At 36.7% G+C, this 25,710-nt stretch overlaps 1 protein-coding gene across 5 annotated transcripts in view; it reads right to left on the minus strand.

Annotated features, from left to right (window-relative positions):
• The window catches only part of KrT95D (phosphofurin acidic cluster sorting protein KrT95D), a 1,059,178-nt gene that overhangs the window by 510,693 nt on the left and 522,775 nt on the right, over positions 1–25,710 (minus strand). For 2 of the 5 annotated variants that reach the window (XM_069825482.1, XM_069825456.1), the window contains exon 1: positions 13,189–13,319. The exons of the other annotated variants lie outside the window; for them this stretch is intronic. In XM_069825482.1, the coding sequence (XP_069681583.1) occupies positions 13,189–13,304 (116 nt within the window). In that variant the 5' untranslated portion in view covers positions 13,305–13,319. Of the gene's footprint in view, positions 1–13,188; positions 13,320–25,710 lie in introns of those variants that run through there. 5 annotated transcript variants of the gene reach the window in all.

Genomic DNA, 25,710 nt, shown 5'->3' on the forward strand with positions numbered 1-25,710 from the left:
AATCCCAATGACCCTTCTACAGAACCACGAGAAATTAGGTCTTCATACAGCCTTTCAGCAAACCCTTCACCCACACCGTACTTCCGATTGTTACTGACGAACAATATTGCCTGTTGTAAAATCGACACAGGAATAAAAGTTAACTTTATGGTACTGCTATAAATTTTCTTCTCATGCGCATTACAATTGCGTGTGACCGTAATAATGTACACTAACATCACACACAAAGCGACTTTGGCTTCATAATCCATCTCGAAAGAAAGCTTTCTACTACACTACGGCTAAATGCTGCAAAACGCGAAAGAACTAGCTACAAATGTCGCTCGTGTGGCATGTCATATGGCCACACGTAGTGACATTTAACGCAGAAACTGGCAGTAATTGTAGCGCCCGTGTGGCCACCCATTTTGCGACAATTACGGCAGCTTCATTTCTAGCAAGTTTTCTGCGACAAATGTAGCTGGAATTATGGGCAGCATTGAGTTGAATGGAAGCGGCCACACGGAGCAGTAAATGTAGCAAGTTTGGCGCATCCCAAGGTCGTGTCGCAACTCGAATGGGTCCGGGTTCATTTTTTTCTGCGACATTTACTGCTGTTGGTTGGCCACACGTAGCGACATGGGTGGCCACACGTGCAGCTACATTTGTAGCAACTTTCTGCGACAAATGTAGCTGCAATTATAGACCGCATTGAGTTAAATGGAAGCGGCCACACGGAGCAGTAACGGTACGGCCACACGAGCTACATTTGTCGCAGGTTTTCTGCCATAAATGAAGCTGCCGTAATTGTCGCAAAATGGGTGGCCACACGGGCGCTACAATTACTGCTAGTTTCTGCGTTAAATGTCGCTACGTGTGGCCACATGACATGCCACACGTAGCGACATTTGCAGCAACTTTCTGCGACAAATGTAGCTGGAATTATAGACCGCATTGAGTTAAATGGAAGCGGCCACACGGAGCAGTAAGTGTAGCAAGTTTGGCGCCGTCTGACATGTTAGGTCTATTCGTGACCAGTAATTTCCCACCTTAAACGAATTAACATTGTTGTTAGTTACTGGGAATTTCTTATTATAAAATCCATATTTTTAAACTTTAAATTTATATTAATATTTATTTCCGCTTTACTAATTCCCAGAGGAGACTCAGTGAGTCAAAGAATATACATGTCAAAAGACTTTTACTTACTAACTGACAATACATAAAGAATAAATATCATGCAAAAGAAAACAAAAAAATTGTAATAAAAGTACAAACAACCGTGTAAAATGAATGGTTATGCTTTAATTTTTTAGGAATGAGATAGAAAGCGAAAATCAAATGTCATGTAAAGGACACACAGATTAAGACTTAAAAAGAATGAAATAACAAATCGAAGTTATTCATTTTACAGTAGAGTAGTGCAATGTAAATTTACAAATGCGTATGGATACACGCGTAAGCTAATTTTAAATACTATTTTCTTAATCTTATTTCTGTTTTTTTGTTACTTCACCAGAAGTTACAGATTAGACATGCTCTTCCCTTTCCAATACATGAATTTCTGAAGCATCTCCAAGTAAAAAGGAGTTTTAAACATGACCCAAACATAACTCAAAGAGGCAATCTGTTTGTAACATATTTGAGAGATCTGTCTTGTAAAAGAATATATTGTTTTTTTCTTTTTTACCAAATGAAGTCGCTGTGAAGGGTTTACTGGAACGCTATTGTATAGATTTTATTATTGAAGGAAACCTTTGGTCGAAAATTAAAGAAAAAAATCTGTACTGTCAAAGAACGGTATTTTGAAAAGAGTATAAGTGAACACATCTATCATAAAAGTTCTCTTTTTCTTGGTTTTGCAGAATGCTTATTGGACGTTGCGGCAATTTAAACTTAACCCTTATATCCCAAAATACAACTCAAAGTGGAAATGTCTTTATAACACAATAATATTTATAAACAATACTGATTTGTGATGTCTGTCCTGCAAAAGAATTGTACTTTTTTTTTTTACCAAACAAATTGCTGTAAACGGCTTGCTAGAACGCTTTGGTATACATTTTATTATTGAAGAATTCTTTAGGTCGAAATTGAAAGAAGAAAAATGTATGTACTTTTTAAAGAAAGATATTTTGAAGAGAGTTAAAAAATAGGGAACTTAGCCTGGACTATTCATAAGCGAAACAATATTTATTGGCACCGTATTGTAAGTAACAAAATGTGTTATATATATATTGGCATCGTATTGTTATAAATCTGTCATGATAATAATTTCACATCTAAAAGTCAATCTCCCTCTCTACTTCACTCCCTCATAAACACAAGTTAATTATGTTGTTATTATTACATATACATACTGAGAATTTCAACCATTAAAAAAACGGGTTTTCCTTCAAATTTGAGAATGCCTTTCTCCCATTGTAGGCCTACATCTTATCCTATAGAAAACAGAGTTTACGTCCTCTTAAACATGATAGATCACGTTTTTCAGATTATTAAATTTCGGGGGAGGGGGAAACTGAAATGTGAATCTTAGGGTATGTTACAGTTTCATGTCTCATAAAGTTTTTTTTTTTACCAACAAAAGAAAATTTTAACACTAAAAGATAAGCTGGGTGGTACAAATTGCGATATCTTATAGCTAATTCGAGAGACAAATTTCACTGCACTCATCAATGTCACTTGTTTTATTTTTAAATATATTAAGCCTGAATAAAATGCCAAGGTGTTGTATGCCTGGCTGCAAATTCAATTACCAGAAAGGAACTTAGTGGCGATGTTTACTTTACTTCTGGCGAAGAAACAAAAAAAAAAAACAGGAGTAAGATTAAGAAAATAGTATTTAAAATTGGCTTGCGCGTGTATCCATACGCATTTGTAAATTTACATTGCGCTAAATTATTGTAGTTCTCTACTGTAAAATGAATAACTTTGATTTGTTATTTCACTTTTTTTAAAGTCTTAATCTGTGTGTCCTTTACATGACATTTGATTTTCGCTTTCTATCTCATTCCTAAAAAATTAAAGCATAATCATTCATTTTACACGGTTGTTTGTACTTTTATTACAATTTCTTTTTGTTTTCTTTTGCATCATATTTATTCTTTATTTATTGTCAGTTGACATGTATATTTTTTGACTCACTGAGTCTCCTCTGGGAATTAGTAAAGCCGAAATAAATATTAATATAAATTTAAAGTTTAAAAATATGGATTTTATAATAAGAAATTCCCAGTAACTAACAACAATGTTAATTCGTTTAAGGTGGGAAATTATTGGTCACGAATAAACCTAACATGTCAGACGGCGCCAAACTTGCTACACTTACTGCTCCGTGTGGCCGCTTCCATTTAACTCAACGCGGTCTATAATTCCAGCTACATTTGTCGCAGAAAGTTGCTACAAATGTAGCTGCACGTGTAGCCACCCATGTCGCTACGTGTGGCCAACCAACAGCAGTAAATGTCGCAGAAAAAATGGACCCGGACCCATTCGAGTTGCGACACGACCTTGGGATGCGCCAAACTTGCTACATTTACTGCTCCGTGTGGCCGCTTCCATTTAACTCAATGCTGCCTATAATTCCAACTACATTTGTCGCAGAAAACTTGCTACAAATGTAGCTCGCGTGGCCGTACCCTAAGCGTAGCAAGTTTGGCGCCGTCTGACATGTTGAGTCTACTCGTGACCAATAATTTTCCACCTTAAACGAATTAACATTATTGTTAGTTACTGGGAATTTCTTATTATAAAATCCATATTTTTAAACTTTAAATTTATATTAATATTTATTTCCGCTTTAGTAATTCCCAAAGGAGACTCAGCGAGTCAAAGAATATACATGTCAAAAGACTTTTATCTACTAATTGACAATAAATAAAGAATAAATACCATGCGAAACAAAACAAAAATATTGTAATATAAGTACAAACAACCGTGTAAAATGAATGATTATGCTTTAATTTTTTAGGAATGAGATAAAAAGCGAAAATCAAATATCATGTGAAGGACATACAGATTACACTTTAAAAAGAGTGAAATAATAAATCAAAGTTATTCATTTTACAGTAGAGAATTACAATAATTTAGGGCAATGTAAGTTTACAAATGCGTATGGATACACGCGTAAGATAATTTTAAATATTATTTTCTTAATCTTACTCCAGTTTTTTGTTACTTCGCCAGAAGGAAAAGTAAATATCGTTAATAAGCTCCCTTCTGGTAATTGAATTTGCAGCCAGGCATCCAACATCTTGGCATTTTATTCAAGCCTAATGTATTTAAAAATAAAACAAGTGACATTGATGAGTGCAGTGAAATTTGTCTCTCGAATTAGCTATAAGATATCGCAGTTTGTACCACCCCGCTTATCTGTTAGCGCTAAAATTTTCTTTTGTTGGTAAAAAAATTTATGAGACATGAAACTGTAACATACCCTAAGATTCACCTTTCGGTTTCCCGCTCTCCCGAAATTTACTAATCTGAGAAACGTGATCTATCATGTTTAAGAGAACGTAAACTCTGTTTTCTATTGGATAAGATGTAGGCCTACAATGGGAGAAAGGCATTCTCAAATTTGAAGGAAAACCCGTTTTTTTTAATGGTTGAAATTCTCAGTATGCATATGTAATCAAAACAACATAATTAACTTGTGTTTATGGGGGAGTGAAGTAGAGAGGGAGATTGACTTTTAGATGCGAAATTATTATCATGACAGGTTTATAAGAATACGAAGCCAATATAGGCCTATATGATATATTTTGTTACTAACAATACGGTGCCAATAAATATTGCTTCGCTTATGTATAGTCCAGCAGAGTTGCCCTATTTTTTAACTCTCTTCAAAATATCTTTCTTTAAAAAGTACATACATTTTTCTTCTTTCAATTTCTATCTAAAGAATTCTTCAATAATAAAATGTATGCAAAAGCTTTCTAGCAAACCCTTCACAGCAATTTTGTTTGGTAAAAAAAAAAAGTACAATTCTTTTGCAGGACTGATCTCACAAATCAGTATTGTTTATAAAGACATTTCCACTTTGAGTTGTATTTTGGGATATAAGGGTCAAGTTTAAATTGCCGCAACGTCCAATAAGCATTCTGCAAAACCAAGAAAAAGAGAACTTTTATGATAGCTGTGTTCACTTATACTCTTTTCAAAATACCGTTCTTTGACAGTACAGATTTTTTTCTTTAATTTTCGACCAAAGGTTTCCTTCAATAATAAAATCTATACAATAGCGTTCCAGTAAACCCTTCACAGCGACTTCATTTGGTAAAAAAGAAAAAAACACAATATATTCTTTTACAAGACAGATCTCTCAAATATGTTACAAACAGATTGCCTCTTTGAGTTATGTTTGGGTCATGTTTAAAATTCCTTTTTACTTGGAGATGTTTCAGAAATTCATGTATTGAAAAGGGAAGAGCATGTCTAACCTGTCGTACAATCCCTATGACCCTTCTATAGAACCACGAGAAACTAGGTCTTCACACGGCCTTTCAACAAACCCTTCACCCACACTGTACTTCCGATTGTTAGTGACGAACAATATTGCCTGTTGTAAAATCGAGAAAGGAATAAAAGTTAACTTTATGGCACTGCTATAAATTTTCTTCTCATGCGCATTGTAACTGTGTGTGACTGTAATAATGTACACTAACAACACACACAAAGCGATTTTGGCTTCATAATCCATCTCGGAATGACTGTAATAATGTACACTACCAACACACACAAAGCGACTTTGGCTTCATAATCCATCTCGGAAGAAAGCTTTCTACTACACTACGGCTGAGTGCTGCAAAACGCAAAAGAACTAGCTACAAATTTCGTTACGTGTGGCATGTCATGTGGCCACACGTAGCAACATTTAACGCAGAAACTAGCAGTAATTGTAGCGCCCGTGTGGCCACCCATTTTGCAACAATTACGGCAGCTTCATTTGTAGCAGAAAACTTGCTACAAATGTAGCTCGTGTGGCCGTACCCTTATTATCATGACAGATTTATAACAATACGATGCACTCCTATCTCACTGGCCGCCAGCAGTGTGTTGTCTTTAATAATCGGTTCTCCTCCTGGCAGACAGTAGAGTCAGGATTTCCCCAAGGTTCGGTATTGGGTCCATTGCTTTACTGTCTCTATATTAACGATATCGCGAAGTCATTTAAATATTGCAGATATCATATTTATGCAGATGATGTTCAATTATACATTTCTGCCAGTCCTGATAGAATAAGTGACTGTATTAATAGACTCAATAAAGATCTCGAATCCGTTTCATCTTGGTCTCAACAATTCGGACTTAACTTAAATACAGATAAATCACAGGCTATCTTATTTTCGAATAAAAGATTAATCCCCGATATTAATAAGCTGAACCTTTCTCCTGTGACTCTGAATAAAGCGATCATTCCATTCAGTTCAACTGTAAAAAACCTGGTAGTTCATTTTGAATCTAACCTTACCTGGGGCACGCATATCAAACACACATGCAAGAAAGTATTTTCTACTCTTCACTCATTAAAACGATTCTACCACTATCCAGCTAAATTAAAGCAGATGCTTGTACAGACTCTTATTATGCCTCATTTCGATTATTGTGACGCTTTATTCAGTGATCTCAGGGTGAATTTATCCCAGAAACTGCAACGTGTTCATAATGCGTGTGTTCGTTTCATTTGTAATGTCCGCTACTACGATCACATTTCGCCTTCTTTCGATAAATTATTGTGGCTCAGATTAAATGAGAGGAGAAAGTTACATTCCCTTTCTCTCTTATACCGAATTTTGCACACCTCTACTCCCTCTTACTTGTCTGTCCGATTCCACAGTCTTTCTCGGTATCATAACTTAAATTCTCGGTCACAATATGATAACACGCTAGAAATACCACTGCACACATCATCTCTTTATTCTTCATCTTTCACTGTTGCTACTTCTCGTCACTGGAATTTTCTACCGCCTGAAGTCAAGGGCTGCCGAACTTTAATTTCCTTTAAATGTAAATTACAAAAATATCTTATTATGAGTTGCCAGACCTAACGCGTTGCAAATATTTAATGGAATGTGTTCCACTGTATTTATTTTTCTTTTTTTCTTTTTTTGTTTCTTATTTTTATTATGGAAATCGTGTTTATTTATCACTTAACGCCAATATGTATCCCACTATGTTGTCGTTTTTCATTATTAATCTATTTTTGTGTACATTTTATTCAATTGTCGGTTTCTGGTTTAATTATGTGAATCCTACTTAATTGTAATCTATTACTAATACGTATACTAATGTGTTTATTTTTATTTTTACTGTGTACATTTTTTTATTGAATTATCGGCTTCTGTTTTTTTATGTGGTTCGTATTTGATTCTAACAACATTAATATGTATTTCACTATGTTTATTTTTATTTTATGAGGTACATTTTATGTAACTACCTCCATTGATCTCATTATGTACCTAAATTGTATCAGTATGTACAGTAATTACTTAATTCCGATCCAGTTTTATGTTCAACTGTGTAAGCAAGTTTTAATCCTGGTTGAGTATAAGAGAAGGCCTTATGGCCTTAACTCTGGCAGGTTAAATAAAGCCATTATTATTATTATTATTATTATTATTATTATTATTATTATTATTATTATTATTATATATGACATATTTTGTTACTAACAATACGGTGCCAATAAATATTGCTTCGCTTATGTATAGTCCAGCTGAGTTGCCCTATTTTTTAACTCTCTTCAAAATATCTTTCTTTAAAAAGTACATACATTTTTCTTCTTTCAATTTCGACTGAAATAATTCTTCAATAATAAAATGTATACAAAAGCGTTCTAGCAAACCCTTCACAGCAATTTTGTTTGGTAAAAAACATACAATTCTTTTGCAGGACAGACCTCACAAATCAGTATTGTTTATAAAGACATTTTCACTTTGAGTTGTATTTTGGGATATAAGGGTCAAGTTTAAATTGCCGCAACGTCCAATAAGCATTCTGCAAAACCAAGAAAAAGAGAACTTTTATGGTAGATGTGTTTACTTATACTCTACTCAAAATACCGTTCTTTGAGACTACACATTTTCTTTTCCTTCAATTTCGACCAAAGGTTTCCTTCAATAATAAAATCTATACAATAGCGTTCCAGTAAACCCTTCACAGCGACTTCATTTGTTAAGAAACACAATTCTTTACAAGACAGATCTCTCAAATATGTTACAAAGAGATTGCCTCTTTGAGTTGTGTTTTGGGTCATGTTTAAAACTCCTTTTTATTTGGAGATGCTTCAGAAATTAATGTATTGAAAAGGGAAAAGCATGTATACAGAATAAATATACAGAATAAAGAATATAATTACAAACAAAGAAACAAGACCTGTCGTACAATCGCAATGACCCTTCTACAGAACTACGAGAAATTAGGTCTTCATACAGCCTTTCAGCAAATCCTTCACTCACACCGTACTTCCGATTGTTACTGACGAACAATATTGCCTGTTGTAAAATCCACACAGGAATAGAAGTTAACAACAAGTTACGAAGCGCCATAACAAGGCTAGCAGTTCACGGTTTTCACCACAAACTGTGCAGAAGATCAGAGTACCACGAACCTTCCCCCGAATGCGTGTGCAAACTGTGCAACGAAGTGTGTCCAAAATATCATTTTAGTAAATGTGTGAATAGAACTAAGTCACTGGTGAAATATAGTAAAGAGAAGTAACTCATACCAAACTAAATTGCACGTTTGTGCGCACTTCTTTCTTATAATAGAAGTTAACTTTATGGCACTGCTATAAATTTTCTTCTCATGCGCATTACAATTGTGTGTGACCGTATTAATGTACACTAACATCACACACAAAGCGACTTTGGCTTCATAATCCATCTCGGAAGAAAGCTTTCTACTACACTACGGCTGAGTGCTGCAAAACGCAAAAGAACTAGCTACAAATTTCGCTACGTGAGGCATGTCATGTGGCCACACGTAGCGACATTTAACGCAGAAACTGGCAGTAATTGTAGCGCCCGTGTGGCCACCCATTCTGCGACAATTACGGCAGATTCATTTGTAGCAGAAAACTTGCTACAAATGTAGCTCGTGTGGCCGTACCCTCAAGGAAAGGTTAGTGCCGCTGCAGTGATATACAAACAGGACTTAATAATATATAAAGTAAAGAGAAGATTACATGAAGCATGCTCCAACAATCAAGCTGAGCATTTAACGATATTAAGTGTATTACAGTTAATCAATAGTGAGCAGATGGAACTTGAGCAGAGGAAGATAGCTATATTCACCATCAGCCAAGTAACACTAGTTCTTCAAAAAAAAAAAAAAAAAAAAAAACTCCTCTAACCATAATAATATAATGGAGCTAATACGTGAAAACATAAAAAAAGCCTGAAAGAATAGAACTTCATTATCCACTTCGGATGGGTCAAGGCCCACAGAGAAATTAACTCGCGGAAAAAACAGCAAAAGAGGCAGCAACAGAAGATGGCCTTGAAGTGGCATACAACAGGAAACGTAAGATGGCCTTGAAGTGGCATACAACAGGAAATGTAAGTTCACAATTGTAACGGAAATAGAAGAAGGTTCAACAAATGGAAGAACGATTGGAAAAACACTCCTAAAGAAGTTCTTCCCATCTGTACGCCAGAGGATGAAACAAAACATCACAAGTAACCACCATGATCTCAGGCCATGGAAAAACCAAGCATACCTACACCGTTTAGGGATCAAAGACGACTCAACGTATTCATGCCTTCAAGATGCACAAACGGTACACCACCTAATATACTCGTGTGTCAAATTGAATAAACAAAGAGATATACTGAAGAAGGGAATATACAGAAATCAAGATAGATGGCCAGTATCATATGAGAAACTATTGTGAAAACACTATAAGGAATTCAGAAATTTTGTTCAGTCAATAGATTTCACAGCAGTGTAAATATTGTAAATAGTGAAAATACTACTGTAGTTAAAATTAGTATTAGTATTACTACTAGTATTAGTATTCAAGTTAGATATGTTAAAATAATGATAAGCAATTCATAAACTTTATTAAGTCAATAGACTTCACAGCAGTGTAATTATTGTAAATAGTGAAAATACTACTCTGGTTAAAATTAGTATTAGTACCACTACTAGCATTAGTATTAAAGTCAGATAATTATGTTAAAATAACTGTTAGTAATTCATGAACATTATTCAGTCAATAAATAGACTTCACAGCAGTGTTAAAATTAGTATTAGTTTTACTACGGGTATTAGTATTCAAGTCAGTTATGTTAAAACAATTATAAGGAAGTCATTAACTTTAAAGTCAATAGACTTAGTATTGTTACAAATAGTTTACTATTATTATTATTATTATTTTTTTTTTGAAGTTCAGACAGAATGTAAAAATAGTGTAGCAACAAATGTGTGAAGTATTGCATTACTGCAATGGAGCATATTGAATAAAAAGACAACACATTTCTTAGAAAAAACCTTAATGTTGTTTCACATACAGTATCCCAACAGTGTTTTTGAGTAGTTCTGCTGTGTGGCCCTATAGTTCATCTGTTCCAGACGTCGACAATTACCTTGGCTATAATTTCCTTATTGAGCGCTGCTCAGAATAGTTTCATTGTAGCCATACAAAACCAAGTACTAAGATTTTTCTACGACAAGAATCTTTTCCTTCAAACGCCTCTTTTTTTCTAGCATTTACCTTCAAACATAGACTGCAGTAAATGGAATCTGCTTTCATTCCCCATGATATAGGCCGCGATAGTAGCTCATTCTTATTTTCACCGTAGTCAACATGTTCTTCCAATTTTTTTTTTCCGGAGAATGGAATCATTAGTAGTACGGTCTAAACATGTGGAACTCACCCTTAATATCTTACGATAAAGTCACATCAGAAACGCTTCAAACTTTTTACTTCTCACCTCCATCTTTGCATACCATGAGAAAAGGCAGAGAATACATAACAGCTCAGAAGTCTCATCTTTGTAGTTATTGTCAAATAGCGAGTTTTAAATGTTACGAATGCTCAGCCATCTTAACAATGAAGCCATTAGCTATCGCTACTTTTAAATAATAAAACATTTCTTCTGTTGAATGCGGCTCTAGGTTTTTCGATACCAATCTTCACACAATTAGCGACTATTAAAATGTTACGCAATGCTCAGCTATCTTAACGATGAAGCCATCAGCTATCGCCTCTTTTAAATAATAAAACATCCGTTCTATTGAGTGCAACTCTAGTTGTTTCGAGACAAAATCTTCACTTTTTGTGAGTGATCTCATTGATTGTTTATCCTAAAGCCAAAAAGACCTATGTGTTGTATTTAAATCTACTTTTTCTATAGACTTTTTATTTATCGTAAGCTATCGAACTATTGGTTTTGCTAATGACCATTAATTTTGTTTTATTGATATTAATGTCAAGATCGTATCGCTGGCTGCATTCAGCCACTTCAATATAAATTAATATCACACAGCAGCTAACTATGCACAGTGCCTTCATTTTAATTATATATTAGCAACGTTTGCATAATTTCAATTTTCAACCATACTTGACTTGGCTCTTTTGAAGTTTCAATATGCAAGAGATAATAGTGCCAAATGGTACGATTATTACGTGTTTCATATACGTATGCTTTATAGAGTTGTTATCAGAGACCGGAAGTTTAGGCATTATGAATCATTAAAATAGGCAGGCAAAAAGGCATCATAAATAGCTAGAATAGGCAGGTAAAAAGGCATCATAAATAGCTAAAATACGCAATAAAAGGCAATTACAAAAACCTTGCTCCAGAGACTAGACCCACAACCTTGCACTTTCCACAAAGGGATTTCGGCAGCAAGAAAAGCTTTACATAAGTCGAATGCAAATTGAGATTTTAGACTCATGTTGCAATTACTGTTGGAAGGAAAGAAATCTTCCCAGTAGCCTTGGAAAGTGCATTTTTGTGTTTGGTTGTACTGGTATGTTGCGATATGAAATATTTCTTTTCGTAGTTCCCACATGGTCACGATGTCCTGCTACGTTTTTACTATCTAGTGTTGTTAAAAATTCTCGCAATAGAAGGAAACGATCCAAAATGTCCAGTTCTTGAAATGTGCTTATGATTAAGATGATGATAGTAGTGGTGGTGATGGTAATGATTTTGATGGTGGTATTGGTGGTGGTGATGATGACTGCATAACTATATCGATTTTAAATGAAGACTGCAATTGGAAGAAATTATTCATACATCATCGATTAGTCTATTCCCACTCTCGTGTTCTCTGCTCTCTTCACAAACGATCTAGACTAGAAAAATAAGATGAATAACTGAGCTCTACCGTCGAAATAATTGCAAATATAGTGACGTTACGTGTATTCCTGCATTTACAAATGTTAGCTGTGTGATAAATATTTTCGAGGATGCATATGATATGAAAAAAGAAACACTATTTTGCCATTTAATGCCGTTCCTTTTTCAATAACATAAAAAATAATGCCACACTTGAAAGCGTAAAGCTTATTAAAATCATGCCCATATATTCTTGAAAAATAATAATGTAAAATAAAAAAATGTGAACAAGACTCGTGCCGTGGGAAATACTACACCACAGTACAGAGATGTTTTATAAATATAAATATGTCGTAAATGCCGTGAATCTGCTTCAGTATTTATTCAGCATCAGAATGCTAGTTCGCCACCTTAGTTCTGTGGATAACTATATGTGTAGTCTTCCTACTCAAGCCGTCCGTGCTTGATTCCTGGCGTGGGCAATGGAAGAGATTTATCTTCCGTTCATGGGAAAGGGTAGTTGTCCCTTGTCTGTGCTGTTTTGTGTTCTCTCAGAGGTAGCCCTGTGCCGTGCTGACCACAAAACGGAAGTCTGAAATGTGTACCTAGACAGTAGTCAAAATATATAACCTATAACCTCCTCTACGCCGCATTGGAATGAAAGTCGATACGAAAGGAGGAAGTGAAACATGACGAAGAAAGAATCAGAATGCTTCCTGCACACTTCGAATAATGAATAAGAAAATGTCTATTTACTCTATAAGATCTATGATGCTCTTCTCTCGAGTCCATTTCTATAATTTGGGGGAAATACGTTTGAAGTTTACGAAAAGTTATTCACGTTTCATATTGTTTTATTCTATGTTGATACGCTGTAGTACACTGACACACGCTTTACCAAACGTGACACTTCACACACCTCATTTGAGTGTCGTCGCCCCCCGACACCGGAGCAGCGACGGCCTCCTCTTGGCTGTCGGCGTCGTCCCCGGCTTCGTGCTGGGTCCGTCGCGGTGAGCGGTGCTGCCAGAACATAATTGAAGAGCTACAGTTACCGGCGGACGTCCTACACTCACTGCGCGCGTCACGTTCAAGACGTCGAGCGATCGAATGTAACCCACTTGAGCTAACCTTGCGTGTCGCGCACGAATCGAAGTTGCTTTATTTCCGAACGAGGAAAAAATGTCTGCCTGTAACTTCACTTTCATACCGTGTGACACAAAAGTCACTTACCAAATGGAAAAAACTTAATTGGAAATGAATACTGGCATAGAAATTGATAAGTCATTTGTCATTTGAGAAACGACAAATTAGCTACAAAGTTTTGAGAAAACTGTAAACAAACTGTCTGCAGCTTATAAATATTGGATGTCCGCTATCTTTTTACGGTAAAATTTTCATATGAATTGCAATATTTCTAGATATTTTAAAGAAACATTTAATTATATCTGAGGGTACTAGGATGCTCTAAATTTCGTGGTCATGCCATGTTTCTCAAATGAAATGATTTCAATACAAATATTATAATAGTTTGTATTTTATTTTGTACCTATGTAAATTAATGACAATGAAAGCTATTTAAGTAGAAATTAAGTACATAATGTATTTTGTCCTTCAGACTGCAAAATGAAAAGACAAAGCCTAAAACGCATTTAAAGTGAAAACACAGGAATCTGATTGAAGTCCAACACTATAGCTCCTCACATGCGCCATATATGTTACGACTAGACCAGAAAAATATAATAATAGTAATAATAATAATAATAAATAATAATAATAATAATAATAATCCGTGGCGCTACAGCCCGTGAAGGGCCTAGACCCACCAGCCGGCTGCTAGCCTCACGCCCACATGCCGAAGCAGAGGTGGACGATCATCCAACCAGAATGGAGGTATCGTGTGGTTAGCACGATGATCCCCCAGCCGTTATAGCTGGTATTCGCTACCTATCGTAGCTCCCCAAGTGCATCACGATGCTGGGTGAGCACCGGTCCCATAAACTGGCCGAAATTTCATGAGAAAATTTCTTCCCCCATGAGGACTCGAACCAGCGCGCATTCCGTAACGCGAGTCCAAGGCAGATGCCTTAGACCGCGATGCCACGGCGCGGCACCCAGAAAAATATACCTTCATAAAAGCTTTTGAGTTCATCCTCTTCAGGGAAATATTATCACATCATCACTTAAAATAAGACATACGTCTTTCTCCTACAGATATGCAACTGCAAGTATTAATGTCAGAAAACAATAAATTCGTTCTGGCTAAAAATTGGCATGTGTGGTTTCTCAAATAGCCGAATCTTTTTTTTTAACAAATTTCTTACTAATTGGATTTTACCATGGAATACCGTACAACATTATTGCATTACATTACAGTATTACACTCGGGTAAACACGACTAGGTTTTGCATATAAAGTGATTTGTTTTCAGTGCAATTGCACAGTGCACTACCGCCAATGTTTTTAGTGTGTTATTTTATGACGCTGTATCAACACCTCAGGTTATTTAGCGTCTGAATGAGATGAAAGTGATAATGCCGGTGAAATGAGTCCGGGTCCAGCACCGATAGTTACCCAGCAATTGCTCATATTGGGTTGAGGCAAAACCCCGCAAAAAAACTTCAACCAAGTAACATGTCCCGACCGGGATTCGAACGCAGGCCACCTGGTTTCGCAATCAGACACGCTAACCGTTACACTATAGGTGTGGACCCGCCAATGTTACTTCAGCATGTGTTTCACTTACTGAAAGACACGATCGCACATGATGCTGACATTCCTCTGTCACTCTTAAAAGTGTCGCTTCAGGAATGTGTTAGATAACATGACTGACTTTTTTTTTCAATTCACCCATAGATGCAGACTTTGTCTCAAAAACATGATGTTTCACATATCCCATACAAAAGAAAATCTAGAAGTGTGAAGTCTGGTCATCATGTAGGGCATGACTGAGATCCATCTCGTATATCGAATATGTTACTTAATTTCTAACGAACTATCATAAAATTATGTGCTGTGGCTCAATGTAGCTGAAATCATAGTCTATCCTTATCCGCTTGTTCAGTGGTAAATCATATAGAAGTCCATTGAATGTAGCCCAACAAATCGCTAGATGTGTACTGGTTCATATTTCCATAAAAACATTATGGTTGAACAATCATTTCATTTCAGCACATCATTTCATATAAGTCTTATCAGAACACATCACATCATGAATAATTTCGAGGGAAAAATTGTTCCAGGGCCGGGTATCGATCCCGGAACTTCTGGTTGAACGTACCAGCGCTCTGCCAACTGAGCTACCCGGAACTCCACCCGACACCGTTCAACCAGAGGTCCCGGGATCGATACCCGGCCCCGGAACAATTTTTCCCTCGAAATTATTCAAATCTGCTTTACAGGGAGCTTTATCTGAAAGACTAGATTTGCATAATATATACGTCACTGTATACGTTAACAGAAAACCACAATTCCAAGTCACACAGAGTTTGTGTGCACTCGATGTGAGTCTCTGGCGTTTCGTCAGCCCACGCGAGTTGTGTGGATATAAAGGGAAAAGTTGAGACTTACAGTTATGTAAGTCGGTAGAATTTATAAGAGTGAGACGATATTTGACGAGGATAGTCTACGATTTGACATAGGATTATCTAACATTTGCTTCATAGTTCGGAGAAAATTTGGGAAATACCTAATCAGGAAATCAGCTCAACCGGGATTCGAATCCACACCCAAGCGCAGTTTCCCGAAAAATAGTCCAGCTCGCTAACAGTGAGTTATGTAGGTGGCTTACGACATGTTTTAAAGGAATTCTTGGAGGGTTTCCTTACCATAGATTAATAACTTCGAATTACTACAGGGACACCATTTCATTTTTACTTCAATTTTTATTGTACCTGAGTTTTTGAATGTACTTCACTCCCACCCCTTCTACTAGTAAACTTCCAATCGTCCTCCACACAGAACCAAGGCCGCGTATGCAGTCAAAATCGCCTTACGGTCACAGTAAACAGTACTGAGTTAGTGAGTATAGTACGTTCCAGAAATATGTTCGCGTTTACCAGTGACGAAAGAGCTTTCTACATTGAATCATATTTTCGTCCGTTTACCCGCATCCCGGTTTCCCCCACCCACGTTTGTTCGCCCCTTGTAAAGGTTAGTGGCTGGACTGTCTTAGTTCTTTTCTGAGAACAATTTCTGTTAGGAATTGAACGTCTACGTAATATTATACAAATGTTTAAAATAACGTAAATATAAGGGCCTCGTTAAGTAATTAACTGTCACATGATTTCCCCCCTTTCTACGACCCTGCGACAAAACCACTTGGACGGACAGGAGATAGCATGTCTGAGTAATTTTATCTTTTCGAATCGGGCAGAAGTGAAGACTGAATTTACACTACGTAAGGTACTCTTTTATAGAGTAGGTACAGAATTATTTCAACATGAGTTACTAGTACGAAGGACGAAACTCCTCATTTGAATTAGGTACAATAGTCTATAGTGCGATAACACGCACAAAGGAACTGAAGCCTGTACCGAAATCAACGACCACCATTTTCAAAAATGTGTTTAAATATCCATATATGATTATTTTTCAATTTAACTTCATTCTCTAAATTGTACGGTGATGTGCTGTAGATAGCAGGCTATAATATACACTGCATAATGAATACGTCCGAATTGATAGCTTAGTTGGCGAGTAAAAACACTTATTGTTAATACAGTACTGTATTTTGATTGAACAAAAACCTAATGAAAATTATCACCCAAAATCGCGATATTTCCTAGTTTACGTAAATGGATGAACTACTTTTCTTCCCTCCTATATCTAGTAAAGTGATTTATTTGTATTTTACTTCAGTATCATAGAAGTCCAGTCGTGGAAGGGAGTAGCAAACGGTGTTCCCGGTTCTCAACCGTTAATCCAAAGGTATAGCCAGGTTAATATTAGAAATGTTAATAAAAGATAAAATGATGTCTCCGTACAAAAATGTGCGAAGTTTACGTATCATGCACAAAACTGAATCTTGTCAGATATTAGATTAGTAAATAAATTTGGGTATCGATTTACATAACGTTTTTCGAACTTCGATTAATGCACAGAAATACAAATTATCTAATCTACTCGTTTCCTAAACTCAGTTCAATAAATTGATAAGTTATTTGCCTGGAGACAAATGAGCACTGCCCGATAAAACTAATCGTATATGTAGGGTCTGTGAGTGTGTGACTTATTACTTATTCACAGATCTATAATGGACCAAGTTCCCTGAATATACAGGGTGTTTCCGAGGTGGTGTTACATACTTTCAGGGATGATGGCGAAGGGTACATGTATCAATTTGAGATAAGGAACCATGGTCCGGAAATGACTGAGTCGAAAGTTATAAGCAAAAATAGTTGTGTGGAAATGGAATTGTAATTTCGCACCACGTGCCCTCCTTCCCTTAACTTTTGGAACAGTCGTGGAAAAAGGGTATGGGCCGGATTTCTCCTAAGTGGGTACTTCGCCCGATACAATCTGTGAGCTTGTCTACTGTTCCCATTGGCTCATCCGTATTCGAAAATGAGGTCTGCTTATTCCGCTCTCGTGTACTCCTCCATTTCACTAGGACTGGTCGACTAGACACCGCAACTTGTACACATACACTGCTGTCTACAGACGTGCATATCAGGACTGACCATGTCCGTTACACATTGCGTTATCTGCATTGCTTTATTGTAGTTTCCTGTCCCCATCCCTCAGACAGCGCACTGAATGGAATACTGTAAGTAGACATCGTAAACAACGTCAGACGAATACAATATGTGTAAGATGTACAGATAAACACACATAAATAAGGTATACAGAGGAATAAAATTATTTCATTTCCACAGAACTATTTTTGCTTGTAACTTTCGATTCGGTCATTTCCGGACCAGGGTTCCTGATCTCAAATTGATACATGTGCCCTTCGCCCTCATCCCTGAAAGTTTGTAACACAACCTCGGAAACACTCTGTGTGTGTGTGTGTGTGTGTGTGTGTGTGTCTATATATAAATATATATAAATTAATTTCTTGTCTATCCGGTCATCACCAGATAAGTATACATATCACAGCAGCAGTGTGACTTTGCACATCGATTTTATCCGAAAGGTAATAATAACAAATGAAGAATGGTGAATTGGTAGCAGAACGAAAAGGAGCACGCAAAATAAATGCTTAAGCACAATCTTTGTACATCACAAAATACCTATAATTATTCCAGCCAGGCATAGTTCAGTCGGCTGAGGTGCTTGCTTGCTGATCCGGAGTTGTGCTCGGGCGTGGGTTCGAATCCCGCTTGGGTTGATTACCGGGTTGGGTTTTTTTCAGAGGTTTTTCCCAACCGTAAAACAAATATCAGATAATATATGGGAAATCGTCGGCCTCATCTCGTTAAATACCATCTCGCTATTACCAATCTCATCGACGCTAAATATTTTAGTAGTTATACAGCGTCGTTACATAAGCAAGTAAGAAAAATCACAAATGAAGAGTCCAGGGGAAAAAGGGAGGATGTCCACTTTTAAACAATTTTCAGGAAATTAATTTTAAAGTTTGAAACTCTATCATTCCGAAAATAATACTGACTAATACCTCCATTTTATTTTGTGACATTTATTGATATATATTCTACCAGTATACAACGTGTGATGCACAACACTGGAGTATTATGACTACAGTAATTAAAAATCTGTTTTGATGTAACCTCATACAGGGGAAAAATGGGGCCCTGGCAACTAAAAAAGTGAATAAAGGGGGTCTTACTCCTATAATGGTATTAAAATACCGTAGAAAAAGAGCAAAATATTAGTTAACTATAAAATCAATGGACAAAATAAAATATAAAATTAGCACTTCATAACACTGAGTAATTGGTTCTCTTTCAGTTTGTTTCTGTTCATGCACAGCCACTTTTTGTGAACTATGAGTAGAATTTTTGAGCGTTTGGTCCACATAACACCTTTAATTCTTTCAAATTCTGCTACTTCTCTTGTGATATCGGCAATTTTTCTAAAATAATACAGTATAATATTATATTAATAATATAATAAATTAATAAGAAGGCCTATTTAAAATTGATTTTGTAAAAATATAATCCCACCTTCATATGCAGCCACCGGCATAGCTCTGTCGGCTAAAGCCTTGGTTTTTCTTAACCGACGCATACGAAGTGCGTGGTGCGAGGCCCGTCTCGCTCCTCGCACGTCGCGTGCGTCGGTTCAGAAAAACCAAGGCTTTAGACGCTTGCCTGCCGAACCGGAGTTGTGCTCGGGAGCGGGTTCGATTCCCACTTAAGCTGATTACCTTTTTGGGTTTTTTCCGAAGTGTTCTGCAATCGTAAGGCAAATATCAGGTAATCTATGGCGAATCCTCGACCTCATATCGCCAAATATCATCTCACTATCACCAATTCCATCGACGCTAAATAACTTCGTAGTTGATACAGCGTCGTTAAATAACCAAGTAAATAAAACCTTCATATGCTCTGTCTGGATACAAGAATTCTCCATTCAGTAAGTCTACATTCACTGGCCGTTTTCTAAGTGGAGGTCGAATCACAGAAGAGTACCAGGCACCGTTGTAAGTATCCCTATGAATCACCATTCTTGGATGCTTCTCTTCTATTCGCAGTTCCCTCACTGGCCTTGGTTGGAATGGACATTCCTTCAGTTAAAATTATTCCAAGAATGTAGTCCAATCTAGAATCATGGAATTATCGACTTCATTGACTTGAAATGATGGGTGGGGCTTGGTTCTGGCACATCTGATTATATTATTCCAGTCGTCAGGAATTTCAGTTTTTGATATTGTGTTTACAAGTCCCATATTCTTGTCACATTCCATGTAAGAATGTCCCCGAATAAGGAATGTGACATGAATTGAACTGAACCTCTTTTTCTCATGCACCATAATGGAGATATCTCACTACTGTATAATTCTTGTTTTGACTATTACAGCAGTCACAGAACAGATCTAGATGGCGAACATTAGAAGATAATTCAAATTCGCAATAGTGAACCAAGAATGAAATTACTTCATTAGCACCATTTTTTCCCGTTTTTTTCTGTGTAAGTATAGAAAACTGATTTAGAATCAGACAATTGGTACACATTAAATTAATAAAAAGATAATTGGCGCTTATAATATACAATGTTCAATGAGATGTTTGGTGTTGGCAGATTCTTCTGGTAGTCCATCACTAAACTCTCAACTTCTTCTGATTTCCTGCATCTGTTTTTAGATTTACGTATTCTTACGCTGATAAAATGTTTGTGCCTTTGCAAGCTGTACTTTGTTTTGAACTTCTAAATGCTTTATTTCCTGTTCAATCTCATTCTTCCTGGTTGTATTTCTTATGGGTAAGCTTTAACAACGCAGTACTTAATCCTTTTAACTTGGCTGCACATTCATCGCAAGTACTGCAGGTGTCACATCTTGGGTACCTAAATGATATGTTGAACTCAGTGGAGAATAGTTCTATAAGTTTCATAAGTCTCAGAATGTTCATTATAGGCCTACAATCTCTTTACATTGAGGGTTTCAGGAAGATAAATTTTAGAAGTTTTCTCTATTGAGTAATGACTTGAACGACCTTTGAAAGATTTAATATGCTCAATGATTTCGTCATGTGTACCTGTGGACAGTTTGTGAGGACGATTTCCATATTTTCTCCTGTCATCAGTAGGTGCTAATCCAGAAAATTTCAAAGAACGCTGAATTGTTTGTAGTCTCTTCTTCGTTATTCCATGGACAGATAAGAAGGATTTCTGACACACAACAAAATCACCAATTCTTCCGTCTTGAGCATCATCTTCATTCTTCCTGCTCTTTCTTCGTGATATTAGTTGAACAGTGATGAGGCCAGCAAGGTGAGAACTTTGTCCATTCCAATCAGCCAGTGCATTAAAGTCATGTATTATTTTCTGAATATCAAAGACTTGTAGTTTTTCAAAACATCTGTTTCTGCAGTAACATTCTTTACCGGCTTCAAAACTTTAGGCTCTTATATATTATTTTAATGTACCGAAGTACATATGATATTTCCATGCAGATATTCTGCGTCATCATATGATGAAAGAGTAATGGAACTGAGACGATTCTTCCGATGCTGGGGTGGAATCCGGTGTGGCTTAGTGGATAAAGCGTCAGCACGTAGAGCTGAAAACCCGGGTTCAAATCCGGCGCCGGAGAGAATTTTTCTCCGTTCCATTACTCTTTCATCGTTTTAGGCTCTTAACTTTTTGAAAGAATCATTAACAGGTCCAAACCTCTTCCTCTTTTTTGTATTGATACAAAGAGATTCTGATACAGAGTCACACATGTTTGCACTTCAGTTGCTCTAGTAAAACTAACATGAATAATAATAACTCCTTTGTTGAAGCTAAATTTATTAGTGATTATTGTGAACAATGGATTGTGATTTCAAAAGCTATAATATTAAATCCAATAGCAAGGAAAAATGAAGACCTGATTGTATGACCCCCTTCTTTCACTGTTCGACATGGAAATGCCCCCTTCTTTCCCTGTACAAGGAATATTTAACCTGCAGTTATTCGGTAACTGAAAACTTTCTTCCCTTTTTCTAAGTGTAGAATGAATACACTTCATATGAAGTATATAAGCGAATGGACATCTGAATTTTGCCTAAAAGTGGACATCCCCCCTTTTTCCCCTGGACTCTTCAAATTCCATGTACAGTAGCGGGAATTTTAATTCGAGCTTCGTCACTCTGGTTGCAAGGTTAACGGAGCGATATTGAACTAGTGTGAACATAATTGAGAAATATAAATACCCTATATTTGGGTTCTATGTGATGAAATGTACAAATGTAAGTATATTCGAATTTATCAAAAAAATAAAATGAATAAAGTAAATCAAGGCATTGTATCGGTGCTTTGTCCTTAATGTAGAATGCGTCTTGTCACACGGGTGTTTGCAAATGAAACAATTGTTTAGTTTACATAAAATTTATTTCTGCAAATAGCCAACACCTCGCGTCCGGCAACAATCCTCTTTCATTTCAAGCTCGTGACTGCCAAGAGTCGCCACCAATCACAGCACCCGTACGTCAATCCGGTCAAGAAAAGTTTAAGCGGTTTACTTAATAATTCGGACTCTTCTTGGTTAACATAATAATATACCCTATCCTGGTGTCATGTTTTTTTTTTTACTACTGTCGGGTACTTGGCTGTTCGTCATTCACCCATATGTAGACCAATTTACCGACAGAGTCTTTGCCCAGGGTACGTCGTAGGAGGCTGGTCTACACTACACCTGTGATGTGTTGATGAGATTAGATGATGGAGATTTGTCGGGATGCCACAGGGGAATCGAAAACCCGTGTGTTATAAATCAAGGGTACGCTGGGATCGAACCCGGGTCCACCTGGATTACAAGTCCAGCGCTCTAGCCACTGAGGCGACTCCTGGTGTCATGTTTTGAACAGAATTTTTCATATAGGCCTACATCTTGTTTACACAACTTTTAACACTATATCCCTTCGGAATATGTATTATACAGTGTCTTTTTCGTGTTAAATTTTACAGTACCTGGTTAACATGTTTCAGCTTTTTATGGGCCATCATCAGAAATGGTTGGTGCTGATGTTGGCGCCTTTTGTTTGTGTTACCTGTGGGGGTGTGTTTGTGTAGTTTGACTCCACATTACTCTACACAAACACAAACCTCCCCCACAGGATACACAAACAAAAGGCGCCAACACCAGCACCACCCAGTTCTGAAGATGGCCCATAACAGGCTGAAACATGTTAACCAGGAACTGTAAAATTTAACACGAGAAAGACATATAATACATATTCCGAAGGATTTTCCAACTTAATTCACACCTGCAGGAAAATCCATTTTCTTTCCCTCTGGTTGGATTCTTTCCATCGAATATTAGAATGGTTGCTTGTGACGAGCACGGGGACAGATTTCACCATGATATAATATCTCAAACTGAAAGGTAATATACAGGAAGACGGTCGTCCAGTATGTTTGCTGACTTGTTGGTTTCTTGTTGGAATGCTGGGTCGAGACGCAAAAGAAAGTCTTCCAGGAGAACATTTTAAATTTGTACGTCGAATTTTATTATACTGCGATTTTTAAATAATATACATGTAACAGCAATTAATTTCAACGACCGAAATTCTGTGGTATCATATTTGTTTCCTACACGTTCTTTTCAATTAAACTGTATCATTCGCGCGGAGAAATTTTCTTGGCGGATGTGAAGATATGGTGAAAATGTATTACTTTAAAAATATTTAATCTGACTCCTCAGGAAATGTTAAGTGATTGAGTATTTTACATTCAACATTTCTGATTCAGAGTACACGAATTGTAAAGAATCACATATTTTGATTTCGAAGCAAGATAAAAAGCTAAAGTTTGCTCAGTAACACATCGATTTTGTCAATGGCTACTTCTACTTCCAATTCTTCTTAAATATTCCAGTTTCTCTTCCCGTGATGGAGTGAGAATGATATAGACCTAAGCCACATAGATAAAATTTTACAAGAGAGTGTATTAAAGGTTTAGAGTTCAATGCCATTCAGTGCGGTATCAATTTCTTCGGAATATAGTCATTTGTTGAGTAATTTTTACATATGCATATAAGAAAGGAATTCGAACAAAATAATATTTTTGTTAAAAGCGTGGCTTTCGAATATCTCATTCTCACCCTCTCCATTCTGTATTCTGCAGTCTTTATGGAAAATATATTTAAACTGCCTTCAGTCTGTCCTTTGTCCTTTTGTTTGATAGTCCAAATTTCACTCCAAATTCGGCACACTGGGAAAGGTTAGTGCGCTTTATTTTATAGATTTTAAATGTACACCGTGTTTCAACATTATGGTAACATACGATAATTCTTAAGTATTAATCATCATGGATACATTATGTTTTAAAAAACCATTCAAGTGTTTATTGGTACGTTAAAAATACTCAATGTGAGAACTCCTTGTTACACGGCATATCTACATAAACAAGATATTCAAATTTTTGCCAGTCTATTTATGGATGCAAGACAGCAATGATCTGATTCTTACTTCAAGCTCTTGGGGTAAAGGTAGCACAAAATCTGCATCCTTCGCAAATCGGTACCCCAAAGAAAGTCACCAGACCAGATATGGAAAGCCAAGGGCGATAGGCCACATCAGCGGCGGTAGCACGTCGAATTCAATATTGATATGGTAAATCTTTCGTCAGAAGGAAAAGGAAGTAAGCGTCAAAACATGGACTTTCAGGTTATGGTTGATTCATATAAAGCATATTATGGTTATATGTCCACCGAGTTAGCTCTGTGGTAGTGCGTCTGCCTCCAGACTAGCCGGCCCGGATTTCTATCCCGGCGGGGTCAGAAATTTTCATATAAAATTTCTACCTAGGGACTAGAAGAGATGGCGGTGCATAACTTCGTATCAATAGGGAGCGGATGTTGATGATCTAAAAATCTACTTAAAATTATCATTAAAATGCCCTTAAACTAATGGAAAAATTACATAAAATCAAAAGAAAATGACATTTAAATATTATTCACCGTACGCGCACCACAACTTCTTAAAATTAGTCACTTTTTTCAATGACTGCCCTAAAAATCTCGGAGAGAGGAGGCAACTTCCTGGAATTTGGTTGAGGTGAAGGAAAACAACATGCGACAAAATGAAGGTTTTAAGGGAAAAATAGATTTTAAAGAGGGTTTACAATGTGTTTCAATCAGGGGTGGTCCATATCAGTGCCTTCATTCTCGGTCTCCTCCTCCTTCCGCGCTCAACTTTTGTTACCAGATCTTCCAGATGAGGGAGTGTGAATTACAAAACAAATCGTAGGCGCAGCGTACATTCTTGCAATCTTTGTGTTAAAAATACTGTCTACCACAGTAGACATCACTTTCGAACCATGTTGAGGACACAACGTACTGTCCTGGATATGGTGAAAGTTTCCTCCCTTCCAAACATAAATTCTAAAGACACCTTCGTACCGACAAAAGAACAGAAGCAGTTAAAGTTCTCACTTAAACTAAACTGCTGTGAAGCCTTCAGTGAAATAAGGGATGGACTTTATAAAACTCAAACTTCATTGTTATCCACTTATTCAGTAGGTAATTATTACTTAGACCCCGGAGAAAGTATTGCTTACAGGGAAACGCGCGATGTAGTATAGCTAATGCTTATGAACCGAGGGCTCTTGCACGCATCACTGTGCAGGTAGGAGTAGTGCCGGCGTAGCTTAGTACAACGCAGTCAAATGTAAATGAACACGGATCTTCAGTATGCCGAGACCAAAAGTACGCAAGATAGAAGCGCTAAGGAAATACGTTCGTCAATATAGTGTGTTTTCCATCCGTGGTAATGAACTGTTTTGTGAATTGTGTCACGTGAAATTGGCAGTCGACATGGCATGCAACGTTAAGAAG

Source organism: Periplaneta americana, chromosome 1, assembly GCF_040183065.1.
Source record: "Periplaneta americana isolate PAMFEO1 chromosome 1, P.americana_PAMFEO1_priV1, whole genome shotgun sequence".
Classification (NCBI taxonomy): Eukaryota; Metazoa; Arthropoda; class Insecta; order Blattodea; family Blattidae; genus Periplaneta; species Periplaneta americana.